A 14995-nucleotide genomic window follows, 5' to 3' on the forward strand; every position below is an offset into this window, starting at 1 on the left:
ACTCAGAGCGCTGCATGCCCCGCTGACTAGACATCCAAGGACAGCATAACTACTTTTGGAAGTGAAGAAGCCATAAAGAATATTCCAAGATAAAGTCTGAGAATCTGTGGCTAGCTAACCTACTCGCTACAAAAATATAGTACTGAACGTTTCTGAAACTCAAAGCACGTAACCGTCTTAGTTTTGTTTCCGGTTGCTATGAAATACGTCAACACAAGTAATTTTAAGGGACTAAAGGATGATCAGCTTACAATTCTAGTTACAGTGCATCACTGTGGGGCAGCCACATCCACAGGCAGGCAGAGAGTGACTGCATAGAGTGGGCGTGCTACTTACTCACTTCACTTTTTCCTCCCCTTCACAATCCAGGACCCAAAGCTGGGAATGGTGCCTCCCACAATTTGGCTGGGCCTCTTCCCATCAGTTCCTGTTATCAAGACAGCCCTCGAAACCCAGACAGCATAGGTCAACCTAATTAGACAATTCCTCGACAGACTGTCTGTTTTTAGAGTGTCAAGCAGACAAATTAGCCATCACATGACTTCACACTTTAATTTGAATTAGAACAAAAGAGCAAAAATCCCAGGGAAAAAGTGAGTATAAAATAAGCCACACTCAGAAAGGCAAGTATTGTTATTTCTCATATACAGAATCAAGATTTAATATAACTATAACTTTAATTCCAATTTGTAAGTATATATAATTACATACATAAATAATTATATGTGAAAAGAGAAGAGGAATTATGAGTAGAAAGAGGTTTAAAGGAAGAACAGGAACAGGAGGGGGAAAGGAGAGGAGAAAGGCAAAACAACTTAAATTTTTTTTCTCCTATGTATAAGCAATCAATCGTCTGTTCACACCCCCATATGTCTATATATTTAGAAAGATAACATAACGCATATTTTTCATTACTTTTCTTACATTATTCAACTAAGTAATGTATTATATATACTTATATTGAAAAAAGACTGCTGTACAAGTGAGGAGCTAAGTTTGATTCTCACAGAACCAAGGCAAAAAGCTAAGTACAACAGAGTGTGCTTGGAATCTCACCTCAGGGGAGGGAGATTCCTGGGGCTTGTTGGTCAGTCAACCAAAGCAAATGAGTGAACTCCACTTTCACTTGAAAAATGTCAAACTCTGGCACTCACACCCATTGCACACATACCCTCTCACATCTGTAAAAGCAAACACATGTGCACACACCACTATTTAACTAAAAAGGGGAGTGAACAGATCTCAAGGCAATAGCCTAATCTCCTACCTTAGAAAATTAAAAAGAACAAACACAAAAGCAAGGAGGAAGGGGTTATGAATTAAGAATAATTAAAGCAACACAGACAGTAGTAAAACAATAGAATAAACAATAAAAATGAAAAACTGATTCTTTGAAAGGACTGTAGAGAGAACTTTATTTCAGGATTTACCAAAATAAATGGCTTATAAAGAAATACCATCAATAATTTTCTGCCAATAAACTAGAAAACTCAGATGAAATAGACAAATTCCTAAAAATCACAGTAAAGTGGTGAAACTGACTCAAGAAGAAACTGACCATTTAAAATGATCTCTAAGAAGTAAGGTGTGACCCTAAAACTACCTGGAAGGGAAACGCTAGTATAGGTGCACCACCACTGAATTCTAGCAAACATTTCAAGAGGACCAGAGCGTCACAAATGCCTCCAAAAAGCAGAGGAAGAAGAGACATTTCTTAACCAATACTATAAAGCCATTATTATTCCAACATAAAAACCAAAATAAAAAAGACACAAGAAAACCATAGACTATTATCTTTTAAGACTATGAGCATAACAGTCTTTAGCCAAATACTGGGAAACCAAATTTGTCTGCATGATGTATATGAACAATACCAAATAAATGTAAGTATTAAATACACCGTCAAAAACTAGGAAGAACTCAGGGTAACCTAACACTGAAAATCTTACTCTATGATCAGAAACAACCCACCAATGCATATTTCTCATGGCTGTAGAACATCTCACTAGCTTCAAGGAAGGCAAACGGGGATGAAAAAGCAAAAGCACACATACCAAAACCAAAGAAATAGAACTACTTTTTTCAGATGATCTGATATTAAATAGGAAAGCCAAAAGATACATAATAGAGGCAACAAACTAACTCAGTAAGCTGTAAATGACAAGCAGTTGTATTTCTATATGTACCAGTATTATAACCCCACGCTGAAACTATATAATATAAACAACTTCATGCATAATAGCCCAGCAAAAATAAATACCTAAGAATACATTTACAGTGCAAAATCTACAAATGACAATGAATTGTTTGAAGAACTTGATAAGCCGATTTTAAAATTCATATGTAACAGCAAGGGCTCAAGTTAGCCTAAATAATCTTCAAAAAGAGCAACAAAGTACTAGATCATACCCCAATTATGGAACTCACTAACAATGAGGACAATTAAGGCTGGCAAAATGACAGACATACAGATTTCAGAAATAAAATTATTTATTTATTTTTCTTGCAAAAAGAATCCAACTATGCAATAGAGGAACAAGCAGTGTTTCAAAACATGCTGCTGAGGCAGCTATCCGTTACTTCCAGAACTGGGGTCATTGTGTCACACATACATAGAAATAAGACAAATGGATCAAAACTTAGCTGTAAGAGTTTAGGCTTTAAAGACTTAGCTACATGGTAAAATATTTATGACACAGGATTTAGCAAATGATTTTTAAAAAGCATATTAAAAGCATGAATAATAAAAGAAAAAATATTTTGTACTTTCTTAACATTAAAAACTTCCGTTTTTAATCAAAAACGGAAAACTCACCAGAACATTAGAAAATGTTTGAAAAATCATATGGCTTGTCAAAGACCAATTAGGATGCACAAAGAACTCTGGAAATTCAACAGGAAGAAGATAGCCCATTATATAACCTAGAGAGCCTAAGCAGACACTCTCCACTGAAGATACACACATCCCTACCACATCAAGAGATTCTCAGCAGGGGCTAGGTTGGCTCAGTGGGTAAAGACACTGCCAGTGCCTATCTTGGCACCTACATGGAGAAAGAAGAGTACCAACTCCTGTGAGCTGTTCACTGACCTCCACATGCATGTTATGGCACACTCCTACCTCCCCACAAGTAAATAAATGTTTAAAAATACTAGCATCAATATCAGACATACAAGTCCCAGTGAGGAGCCATTTTCTACCCACTAGGATAGCCAGAACGAAAACCACAAACAGTAATTGTTCTAGGTAAGGTTGAGAAATCAGAGTTCTCACATTCTGAAACTAAAGATGGTATGATGGAAGAATGGCAGAGTCACTTTAGAAACTAAAATTTTAAAATGATTGAACCATGAAATTATTAGTGAATTTTTTAAAAGATTAAATTTGATTAAACATAATTACTATGTGTTACTTAGCAATTCTACTCCTAGGCGCATATATATATAATAATGAAAAACGAATAGTCTAGGTTGACAGAAAATTATGTCCATAAAGAACATCATCGTTCTAGAAAAAAATGTAAAAGCTACTCAGATTCAAGCGAGTGACAAATAAACAGGTGCAGTACAACAAACCCAGGAAAAGGATTGTTAGTTGAAATGACATGTTCATGCATGATACAGCACAGAGAAGCTCTAAAAACATGCTGAGTGATAGAGATTGAAGGGAGCTGGAGGGGAAATGGGGATGAATATGATATTTCATTGTATACATGTATGAAATTCTCATATATAAAAAAAAATTATGAACCAGCAACACATGGTATGATTCTGTGCATGCAAAGTTTACAGGGAGAAAGCACAATCACATTTATGTAGTATAAAAACATTTAAGATGTGCTGAGAGACTCTTGAATTTGATCAGGTAATAACTACAACTTTACCTACAAAGTTTGGTAATATTTTCTTAGACTTTCTCTTTTCATGTCCTTTCCTGTCAGATGCTGTCATTTTAAGTCTTACCTCTGTGTTCTCAGTCACCTCAGCTTTTGTGACAAGGTCTGCTATGGCATACACAAACCCAAGATCCAATCTGAGATCCATTTCTTGAATCAACACTTTGAAATACCTATATTAAAATGTAAGAATCATTCAATTTTTTTCAAGCAAATAAATTAAGAAATTAGACGAAATAAATTAGAACTTTAAAACCTGGGACTAAAGAATACAACGAACCATGCTATAATTTAACATCAAGAAACTCAAAACATGAAAGTGGCCACAGAGAAGAAATTGACTTGTGACAAAAGGTCATGGAACAGATCATTACATAACAACAATAATGAGTAAACAAACTATATCTGACAAACCATTACATCCAAATAAAAAAGTTTAATTCAAAAAGCAAGTCCTATAAGTCTTTTACAGTTTTAAATATTTTGAGAAAATTGGGCATCAATCCAGCTAGCTAGTGAGATGACCTCATTCGCTGCTCTTTCAGAAGATTTGGGTTTGATTCCCACCACCCACTGAATGCTCATAACTGCCTGTAACTCTAGTCCCACGGAATCCCATTCCCTCTACTGCTGCAACAAGCACCTGACATATAAAATGGTGTGCAGAAATATATTCAGGCAAGATATTCATCCTTATAAAAATAAAGGCATAAATTTTAAAGGAAACTAGAAAATAAAAAGCAATTTAAGCATGCATATACAGTCAAAATATATTTATTTTAAATTTTGATCTATTATCAGTGTGCATTTGTGTGGGCCATGTGTACACAGTACATTGTGTAGACAGTTCTCTCCTTCCACCATTACGAAGGTTCTAGGGATCAGACTCAGGCTTTACTAGGTTGTGATAGTGTCTTTATCCACTAAGACTTCTTCATAATACTGATCCATAATACTACATTTATTTTAATTTTTTTATTGATATTTATTGAGCTCCACATTTTTGTCTGCTCCCCTCCCTGACTCTCTCCTCCACCCTCAATCCTCACCCAAGGTCCCCATACCCCAATTTACTCAAGAAATCTTATCTTTTTTTTTCTACTATCTACTTCCCATATAGATTAGATCTATATAAGCCTCTCTTAGAGTCCTCATTGTCGTCTAAATTCTCTGGGATTGTGGTTTGTAGGCTGGCTTTCTTTGCTTTATGTTTAAAAACCACCTATGAGTGAGTACATGTGGTACTTGTCTTTCTGTGTCTGGGTTACCTCACTCAAAATAATGTTTTCTAGCTCCATCCATTTTCTTGCAAAATTCAAGATGTTGTTATTTTTTCTGCTGTGTAGTACTCCATTGTGTAAATGTACCACATTTTCCTTATCCATTCTTCAGTCGAGGGGCATTTAGGTTGTTTCCAGGTTCTGGCTATGACAAACAAAGCTTCTATGAACATAATTGACCACATGTCCTTGTGGCATGATTGAGCATCCTTTGGATATATACCCAAAAGTGGTATTACTGGCTCTTGAGGAAGGTTGTTTCCTAATTTTCTGAGAAATCGCCACACTGACATCCAAAGGAGTTGTACCAGCTTGCATTTCCACCAGCAATGCAGAAGTGTTCCCGTTTCACCCCAAACCTCTCCAGCATAAGTTGTCATCAACGTTTTTGATCTTGGCCATTCTTACAGATATAAGATGGAATCTCAAAGTTGTTTTGATTTGCATTTCTCTGATGACTAAGGATGTTGAACATTTTCTTAAATGTCTTGCAGCCATTTTAGATTCCTCAGTTAAGAGTTCTCTGTTTAGATCTGTACTCCATTTTGTTAAAAGCTTTTTTGGTATCTAATGAGATGATCATGTGGTTTTCATTTTTTAGCTTGTTTATATGGTGGATTACGTTGACAGATTTTCGTATGTTGAACCATCCCTGTATCTGTGGGTTGAAGCCTCCTTGATCATGGTGGGTGATGGTTCTGATGTGTTCTTGGATTTGATTTGCCAGTATTTTATTTAGTATTTTTGCATCAATGTTCATGAGAGAGATTGGTCTGTAATTCTCTTTCTTAGTAATGTCTTTCTGTGGTTTGGGTATCAGGGTAATTGTAGCCTCATAAAAAGAGTTTGGCAATGTTCTTTCTGTTTCTATTGTGTGGAATAATTTGAGGAGTATTGGTATTAGTTATTCTTTGAAAGTCTTGTAGAATTCTGAACTGAAACCATCTGGTCCTGGGTCGTTTTTTTTTTTGGGGGGGGGAGACTTTTGAGGACTATTTCTATTTCTTCAGTAGTTATAGGTCTGTTTAATTTGCTTATCTGGTCTTGGTTTAATTTTGGTAAGTGATATTTATCCAGAAAGTTATCCATTTCAAGTTTTCCAATTTTGTGGAGTACAGGTTTTCAAAATATGACTTAATGATCTTCTGTATTTCCTTCGTGTCTGTTGTTATGTCCCTCTTTTCATTTCTGATTTTGTTAATTTGGATATTCTCTCTCTGCCTTTTGGTTAGTTTGGATAAAGGTTTGTCTATTTTGTTGATTTTCTCAAAGAACCAACTCTTTGTCTCAATGATTCTTTATATTTTTTCTTTGTTTCTATTTTGTTGATTTCAGCTCTCAATTTGATTATTTCCTGCCATCTAATTCTCTTAGGTGAGTTTGCTTCTTTTTGTTCTAAAGTTTTCAAATGTTCTGTTAATTCACTAGTAAGGGATTTTTTCAGCTTCTTTATATAGGTGTTCAGTGCTATGAACTTGCCTCTTAACACTACTTTCATTGTGTCCCATAAATTTGGGTATGTTGTGTGGTCATTTGCATTGAATTTTAGGTAGTCTTTAATTTCCCCCTTTATTTCTTCCTTGACCCATTGATGATTCAGGTGAGCATTGTTTAATTTCTATGTGTTTGTGGGTTTTCTGGAATTTGTATTGCTGTTGACTTCTAGTTTTAAACCATGGTGATAAGTTACATTGGGTTATTCCATTTTTTTTTTTAATTTGTTGAGGTTTGTTTTGACTTTTTTTTTGTTTTTTTCGAGACAGGGTTTCTCTGTAGCTTTGGTGCCCGTCCTGGAACTAGCTCTTGTAGACCAGGCTGGCCTCAAACTCCCAGATATCCGCCTGCCTCTGCCTCCCGAGTGCTGGGATTAAAGGCATGCGCCACCACCGCCCGGCTGCGGTTTGTTTTGTTACCGACTATGTGGCCAATTTTTGAGAAGGTTCCTTGAGGTGCTTATAAGAAGGTATATTATTTTCTGTTTGGATGGAATATTCTATAGATGTTTGTTAAGTCCATTTGAGTCATAACATCTGTTAGTTCTCTTATTTCTGTTCATTTTTTGTCTGATTGACCTGTCCAGTGGTGAGAGGGGAGTGCTTAGGTCTCCCACTATTAGTGTGTGGGGTTTAATGTATGATTTAAGCTTTAGAAGTGTTTCTTTGACATATGAGGGTGTCCTTTATTTGGGGCACAGATGTTCAGTATTGAAATTTCCTCATGATGGATTTTTCCTGTTACTAATATGACAAAGTACCTTGGTCTCTTTGGACTGATTTTAGCTTGTAGTCTATCTTGTTAGATATTAGGATAGCTACACCCGCTTGTTTCTTAGGTCCATTTGATTGGTATATTTTTTCCCAACCCTTTACTCTGAGACAATGTCTGTCTTTAAGGTTGAGATGTGTTTCTTGTATGCAGAAGAAGAATGGATTCTGTTATCCTGTGCCTTTTTATAGGTGAGTTGAGTCCATTTACATTAAGGGATATTAATGACCAGTGATTGCTATCTCCTGTTAATTTAGTTTTCATTGTTGGTGATGTTAATTTGTGCTTTTTTCTTCTTTGGGATTTGCTTTTATGAGATCATCAATTGTATGCGTTTTTGTTGGTGTAGCCATCTTCCTTGGGTTGAAGTTTTCCTTCTCGTATTTTGTGTAGGGCTGGGTTTATGGCTAGGTATTGGTGAAATCTAGATTTGTCATGGAATATCTTGTTTTGTCCTTCTATGGTGATCGACAGTTTTCCTGGGTATAGTAGTCTGGGCTACATAATGCATAATGCTTGATTATGTTCTTCTGCCTTTCATTGTCTCCAATGAGAAGTCAGGTGTAATTCTGATAGGTCTACCTTTATATGTTACTTGGTATTTTTCCTTTGCAGCTCTTAATATTCTTTCTTTATTCTGTATGTTTAGTGTTTTGATTATTATGTGATGAGAAGACTTTTTTTGGGGTCCAGTCTATTTGGTGTTCTATAAGCTTCTTGTATCTTCATAGGCATATCTTTCTTATGTAGGGAAGTTTTTTTCTATGATTTTGTTAAATAAATTTTCTGTGCCTTTGAGTTGAACTTCTCCTTCTTCTATACCTATTATTCTAAGATTTGGCCTTTTCATGGTGTCCCAGATTTCCTAGATATTTTATATTAAGCTTTTGTTATATTTAATGTTTTCTTTAACTGATGAGTCTATTTCCTCTATTGTATCTTCAGCGCTTGAGATTCTCTCTTCCATTTCTTGTATTCTGCTGTTCACGCTTGCGTTTGTGGTTCCTGATCTTTTTCTCATGATTTCTGTTTCTATAATTCCTTCAGCTTGTGTTTTCTTTATTGTTTCTATTTCAGTTTTTAAGTCCTGGATAGTTTCTTTTATATTTTTGATTTCTTTTTCTGAGTTTTCTTTAAATGATTTACTGATATCTTCCAATTTTTTGTCTTTTCCTCAATTTCTTTAAGGGAATTAATTTCTCATTTCATCTTTAAGAAATTCAAACATTCTCTTGAAGTTACTTTTTTAGGTGTTTTTCATCTGGTTCATCTATATTTGGTTGTTCAGGTCTTGTTGTAGGGTCTTTTTTTTTTACTTTATTAAAATACTGAGTTTATTTCACATGTATATTTGTCTCCCTACCATTTCCACATCTGACCACCACTATTACTATGTCCTATCATAACATTCCATACATACTTAAAACCAAGTAAAGGGTGGAGCTCCATCCTTGAAAACTAAACAGGCATGTTAGACAACATTCTTGGCAATGGAACCTGGACAACATTTATCAAACACAGTAGGGAAAGTTCTCACTTTGCATTATAAAAAGGACAGCCAGATATATCAACTGTTACAGAAATTAAGTAAGACGGAATATTTCAAACTGTTTAAACCATTTTCTTAAAGAGACTTCCTCCACTGCCAGAGATCTTGAATAGCCTCCTGGTCAGTCATCCGGAAGCAATTCTTCACATAATTAATGAACTTGGCTTCCACTTTGGGAAGAGAGTCATCTTTTTCTATACTTGCTTGCATTTTGCCTTAATGTCTTCTACAGAACTAGGTCCTTTTGGTGTTTTAGGGTTTTTTTCCTGTTTTTTGAAGGACTCTTGACCCTTTGATCTTGGTGTTGATGGTTTTAAGTCTTTTCCATTTTGGTTTGATTTTTGTGCATTTTTGGCTGGGGTATCTTGTACAGATTTCTTCACTGGAACTTTTTCTTCAGCTTCCTCATCATCAAAATCATCGTCATCATCATCTTCATCATCCTCATCATCTTCATCATCATCCTCATCAAGTTTTACTTTTTTCTGTGGAACCTTGTTGCCACCTCCAGGAGCAGATCGCTTTCCAGACATACTCAACAGCTTTACATCCTCCTCCTCTTCATCTGACTCTGCATCTTCCTCTACAGCTACTAGATGCTGTCCACTAATGTGCACAGGCCCAGAACCACACTTCAATCTTAAGACCACAGGGGGTGTTATTTCAAATCCCCCAAGAGAAACTGTTGGCTGTACAGACATTTTCAAAGTTGCCAGTGTTACTTTAATTGGACCGCCTTCATAGTTCATTGCTTCTGCCTCTACGATGTGTAATTCTTCTTTTGCCCCAGCACCTAAACTAACCGTTCTTAGTGATAACTGGTGCTCAGTCTCATCATTATCTACCTTAAAGTGATAATCTTTGTCGGCTTCTAGTTCACAGCCGAAAAGGTAGTTCTGAGGCCTTAGAGGGCTCATGTCCATGGAGTCTTCCATGAGGTGAAGGCGTGTTCTCAGGTGGCAGAGAAGTCGGACGGAGGGTTCTGCCTGCTGCTCCTCAGAACAGGCACACAGGACGGAATCAAGCCAGGGACTGTTGTAGGGTCTTTAGGTTTTACTGGTATTGTATTGCTCTTTGTGGTGTAGCCTGTGATCTTACCTTTTTTACTCATCTTTTCCTCTAATAGGTGTGGTTGGGGCTGTCTGAGATTCTGTTAAATAATCTTCTAGGTGCCAGTGAATCCAAAGCTCAGATGGTTGTTCCTCATGGTACAGTGTCACAATTCTAGTTACTCATTGGTTACTCATGTTTTTGGAGATAGTTCAGTGCTCCTGTGCTTTGCTCTGCTCCCTTGGAGTTTGCTGTCTCAGGCCTACTTTGGTCTATGTTGCTGGCTTTGATCTGATTCTGTAAATCCAGATCTGGATCCCCTCTTGCAGAAGTCCCTGGCTTAGAGTTAGACCTGTTCTGGTGGAGATTACTGACTCTGGATCTGGTCACTGGCTCAATCCTGATCCGCCAGTGTTCTGGGACTAGGTTGGCTCCCAGGACTGGATTTGGTCCTGGCTTCTGCTCCCAGTAGAGCTTGTTTCCTCAGGTCCTCTCTGTTTTAGGTGGCTCATTCAATCCCACTCCTGTGGAATTTGTTGCCCAAAGTGGAGTTCCTTGCCTCAGGGCAACTTTGGTTTAGGTTACCGACTTTGACCTTTATCTGTAGATCCTGGTCTGGATTCCCTCAAGCAGAAGTCCCTGGGCTGGAGTTGGACCTGGAAAGGTTTATGTTTCAGGTCTACTGCCTTGGAGGTCCCAGACTTGGGTGCGCCCGGACCCACAAAGGACCTGCTTATTTCCTCAGAGGTTCCAGACTCACACTCAAACCGGCAGAGGTTCTAGGTTCCTGCCTATTCCCTTTGATGTCCCAGACCAATGCCTGAACCCACAAAGGTTCTGGCTCAGGCCTACTCTCTCTGAGGTCCCAGACTCATGCCTGACCCGCTGAGATCTCTAGTTCCTGCCTATTCCCTCGGAGTACCCAGGTTCACTCATGCCCAGACTGGCAGAGGTTCTGGCTCAGGCCTAGTTCCTGGGAGGTCCTAATACTGCATTTTTTAAAGCAGGGGAATTAGTACAATTTATCTCAGTGGTAAAGAGAAAGAAATGAAGAGGGGAGTATCACACGGATGCTGTGGTCCATAATCTGCTTTTGGAATGAGCAAGTTGTGAGTAAAGATGGAAATATTACTTTTGTTGCTGTTTCCAAAACAATGTATGGTCATTATAAATAATTTAAAACATAAAAAATGCATATACTAAAGAAGCTGAGATCCAGAAACAGCTATTGTTAACATTTAAGTATATTATACCAAAATCTTCTGTTAAGATTATCAAATGCTCAATAGATTTTTTAACCTGTAAAATTTATTATCTTATACTTAAGTATTTGACTCACCTGAAATTTAGTTTTAATAAGAACAAAATTATTTAAATGTTCAGACAAAAAAATAAACAAACAAGAAATATATGAAACACTTACTTAATGCGTGATATTTGGGAATGTCCTGCAGATCTCATGACAATGCTAACATCTGTAAAGGGCTTTGGTGCTGTGAAGGTTAAAAATATGATTATGCTCATCACATTTTAAGCCAAAGGATGGGCATTTTCATTCAATTTAATATACATGTCAATGGAAAATCAATCATGTAGTAAATCAGCAGCATTAATTAAAATTAATGACATCTACAGGATCATTTAGTCTTAATTTCAGATCCCAGAATTATCTTTTTAGTTATTTACAGTCACTTTAAGGATATCTAATTACAAAAATTAATGACTTTAAATTAGAAGAATGGATTAAAATCATCAGCAAATTGTGAAAACATTTTTTTTAAAATTTTTTTCTTTATTTATTTTTATTATGCATACAATATTCTGTCTGTGTGTATGTCTGCAGGCCAGAAGAGGGCACCAGACCTCATCACAGATGGTTGTGAGCCACCATGTGGTTGCCGGGAATTGAACTCAGGACCTTTGGAAGAGCAGGCAATGCTCTTAACCACTGAGCCATCTCTCCAGCCCGTGAAAACATTTTTAAGAGGATTAGTATATGTGTGATTAAAAGAATTGCAAGAAATTATGAAAAAAGACACTAAGAAGTGTGAAGTTCATGATATGTGGTCTGTGGTGAGAATAGAGAAGGGGGAAAAGAGAGGCAGAGTGAAAGGTGGTAGGAGTAAAAAGAAAATATGGTAAAGAGGCACAAACAATAAAGAGAGAAGAATTGCAGAAGAGGAGAGAAAGGTTGAATAAAGAGTATCAGTTATTCTCATTTGGAGAACATAGAACTATTCAGAAAAATGCTGATTCTTGGGGTTAGAGAGATGGCTAAGGGGTTAAGAGCATTCATTGACTGCTCTTCCCTGTACCCACACTGGGCAGCATACAATCTGTTACTCAAGTTTCAGGGGATCTGACCTCTTTAGGCACCAGGCATGCACGCAGCGTACATATACACTCTCATGCACACACATAATATAAACAATAAAATCTTAAAAGTATAAATATAAATTTTCTCCTTGTTTATTCAGTTCAAATATTATAGGCTAAGTAGTTTACATATCAGCAATATGGTTTAAACTTTCTATTTCTAAATCTCCAACACATACTTTTCTAAGTAACCTTTCCCTCAGCATTCACATAATGTTCGAATGATTAACTCCTAGTCCTTCATTAAGCAGCTTTATCTAATCTAGAAAAATTAAATTTAAGATAGCCCTCCCCACTCCATCCCCAAAATTGCCAAACAAAACAAAAGCAAAAACCTAGCCACACAACTATTTATACCACAATCTAAAAATGAACACAAACCTGAGTCCATGGTGATAGACTTTGGTGGTTTAATAGGATAAAACACGAAAGGAAAAATAGCACCATGAATCTGGTTTTGGATCTAAGAAGATGAAATATGAATCAGTATATATCATGTCACATACACAAGTTGACCAGGATACTAGAATTTCAGAACTAGATTCAGACGTCAACACAGCTGATACAAGGTGAAGCTCAGTATACCCCTTCACGTTTCCAACTTCAGTCCCACCCTCCTTTCACTTCCTCTTTATCGTTTGTCTACTTTCCTTCTTTCTCTCAAACTATTCCTCCCTTCTGCATGACTTCCTTTCAGTCTTAGACACAGTCTCATTCTGGAGCCCAGGCTGGTCTTGAACTCATGGTTATCCCAAGTTCATCTTATCAAGGGCTAGGATTACTGCCTCCATGTAATTCTGGCTTCTTTCCCAGTTTCTCAGTGTACTTTCTACTTTCTGACTTCTATCTTGCCTTCTTTGGCTTTGTATTAGATAAAATAGACCAGGGGAACAAATCTGAGTTTTTATTGTTTTGCCTTCCTTTCCAGACTCACCTGTATTCTATAAATCTGAATTCTGAACGATGACTGGTGTGCAGATGTGTTATATTCTACTTTTAGTGCCGGGAGGTAATTTCTCCGTACAGCTATCACATGTGGCTGCAGAATTTTCATGTCAGTGCCACTAGGTGTTAAGCGAACCTGAAAAAAAAAATTATCCCCCAACAGTGAGTTATTTCTTTTTGACCATTGATTAAAATCATCAATTTATATGAAAATAACTTCAGGATACAGTAATTTAAAAAGTAAAGTCTACATACAAGGGTCGTGAGGTCAGGGAAATGAGTAGGAGCAAAATATAATGATAAATATTCATTATATACATATATATGTATATATATACACACATTCACACTGAAACCCATTACTTTGTATACTAACTTAAAGAGATAAAGCTGAATATGCTAATGTGTGTCTGTAATTGCAGTACTCTGGGGGCATACACAGAGGATTGCCACCCTTAAGAATAGCTTAATCTACACAATGAGTTCTAGGCCAGCCAGGGCAAAACTAACAGAACCGCAACAAACCAAAAATTTAAAAAAAAGTTTTTAAAGTACAGATTTAAGATTCAAATTTTTATGTTCATATCCATAAACTGTAATATTCATACAAAGATTATAGCTTGGCTGCATTACTTTTTATATTTAATTACTAAAACTGACACTGACTTCAAGAAAATAATGCAAATCTTAAAAAAGATTTTGCTTATTGCTACTTAAAAGAATTATTAGTAACTGGTATCTTGAGAATGTTCAATTTCTTAATATAAAAGCAGGCCAGATGAAGTCTACATTAGCACTAACTACATGCAATATGTTTTGTAAGAAATCAATTTCTCCTTAAAATTCAGAAAGATTTCAAACAAAAATGTAAAATTAAAAGTTCATATGAGCACTTTTTAAATTTACCGGAATGTTATTGTCCAACTCAATAACCTTGTCTTCCAAAGGTGAAGATTCTGTGTATTCCTTGAACTCCTTCTCCAGCTTCTCAGTGTGTTTTATACTCATTGGCCTCCACCTTGCTTTTTTCTTTGGTTTTGTCTCCCAAACCACATCAGAACTTACATATGAAAGCAGATATCACAGTATTAATTTATAATAATTACACTAGTGTTTAATTACATGAACTACAGAACTTCCATCCATGTTTCACAACAGCTTCAGTTATAAGTAAGCACATTTCCAATTTAAAACCTAAATTTACTCAACTAATACTTAGTTTTTATTCAGGTACTGTTCTAAGTAGAAGAAAAATACCACTGAGCATCCCTGTCATTCTTCATTTTCACTAGGGAGTTACAGGTAATTGTAAACACGAATAAATCAATTTGACTATATAGGAGGGGAAAATACTTTTGAAATAAGAAAATATAGTCTAAGACAGAACTTCAGTCTTAAATACCAGAACTAAATTAAAATGGAATGGCCAGTAGGGCCTCATTGAGATTGTGAAACTTCCACAACCTGCAGGGATGAAGAAAGGGTAAAAACATTTCAGATACATGAGCAGCTTTAACAAGGACCCTAGAGCAATAGACACTGTGGTGCATGGAGAAGAACGAAGAGACCACTAGCATGGTAGGAACACAGTAGTAGAGGTAACAGAAGCCAGAGAGGCCAAATGAAGTAAACCA

General features: G+C 36.5%; 1 protein-coding gene and 1 pseudogene across 4 annotated transcripts in view; both read right to left on the reverse strand.

Moving 5' to 3' along the window:
- The window catches only part of Vps13a (vacuolar protein sorting 13 homolog A), a 194218-nt gene that overhangs the window by 37888 nt on the left and 141335 nt on the right, over positions 1-14995 (reverse strand). For all 4 annotated transcript variants that reach the window (XM_075973636.1, XM_075973640.1, XM_075973637.1 and 1 more), the window contains 5 exons: positions 14268-14421; positions 13351-13497; positions 12798-12879; positions 11464-11533; positions 3964-4069 (listed from right to left, as the gene is read on the reverse strand). In XM_075973636.1, the coding sequence (XP_075829751.1) occupies positions 3964-4069; positions 11464-11533; positions 12798-12879; positions 13351-13497; positions 14268-14421 (559 nt within the window). The remainder of the gene's footprint in view (positions 1-3963; positions 4070-11463; positions 11534-12797; positions 12880-13350; positions 13498-14267; positions 14422-14995) is intronic.
- LOC142850289 (nucleophosmin pseudogene) lies at positions 8149-9940 on the reverse strand (annotated as a pseudogene).

Source organism: Microtus pennsylvanicus, chromosome 5 (assembly GCF_037038515.1).
Source record: "Microtus pennsylvanicus isolate mMicPen1 chromosome 5, mMicPen1.hap1, whole genome shotgun sequence".
Lineage (NCBI taxonomy): Eukaryota > Metazoa > Chordata > Mammalia > Rodentia > Cricetidae > Microtus > Microtus pennsylvanicus.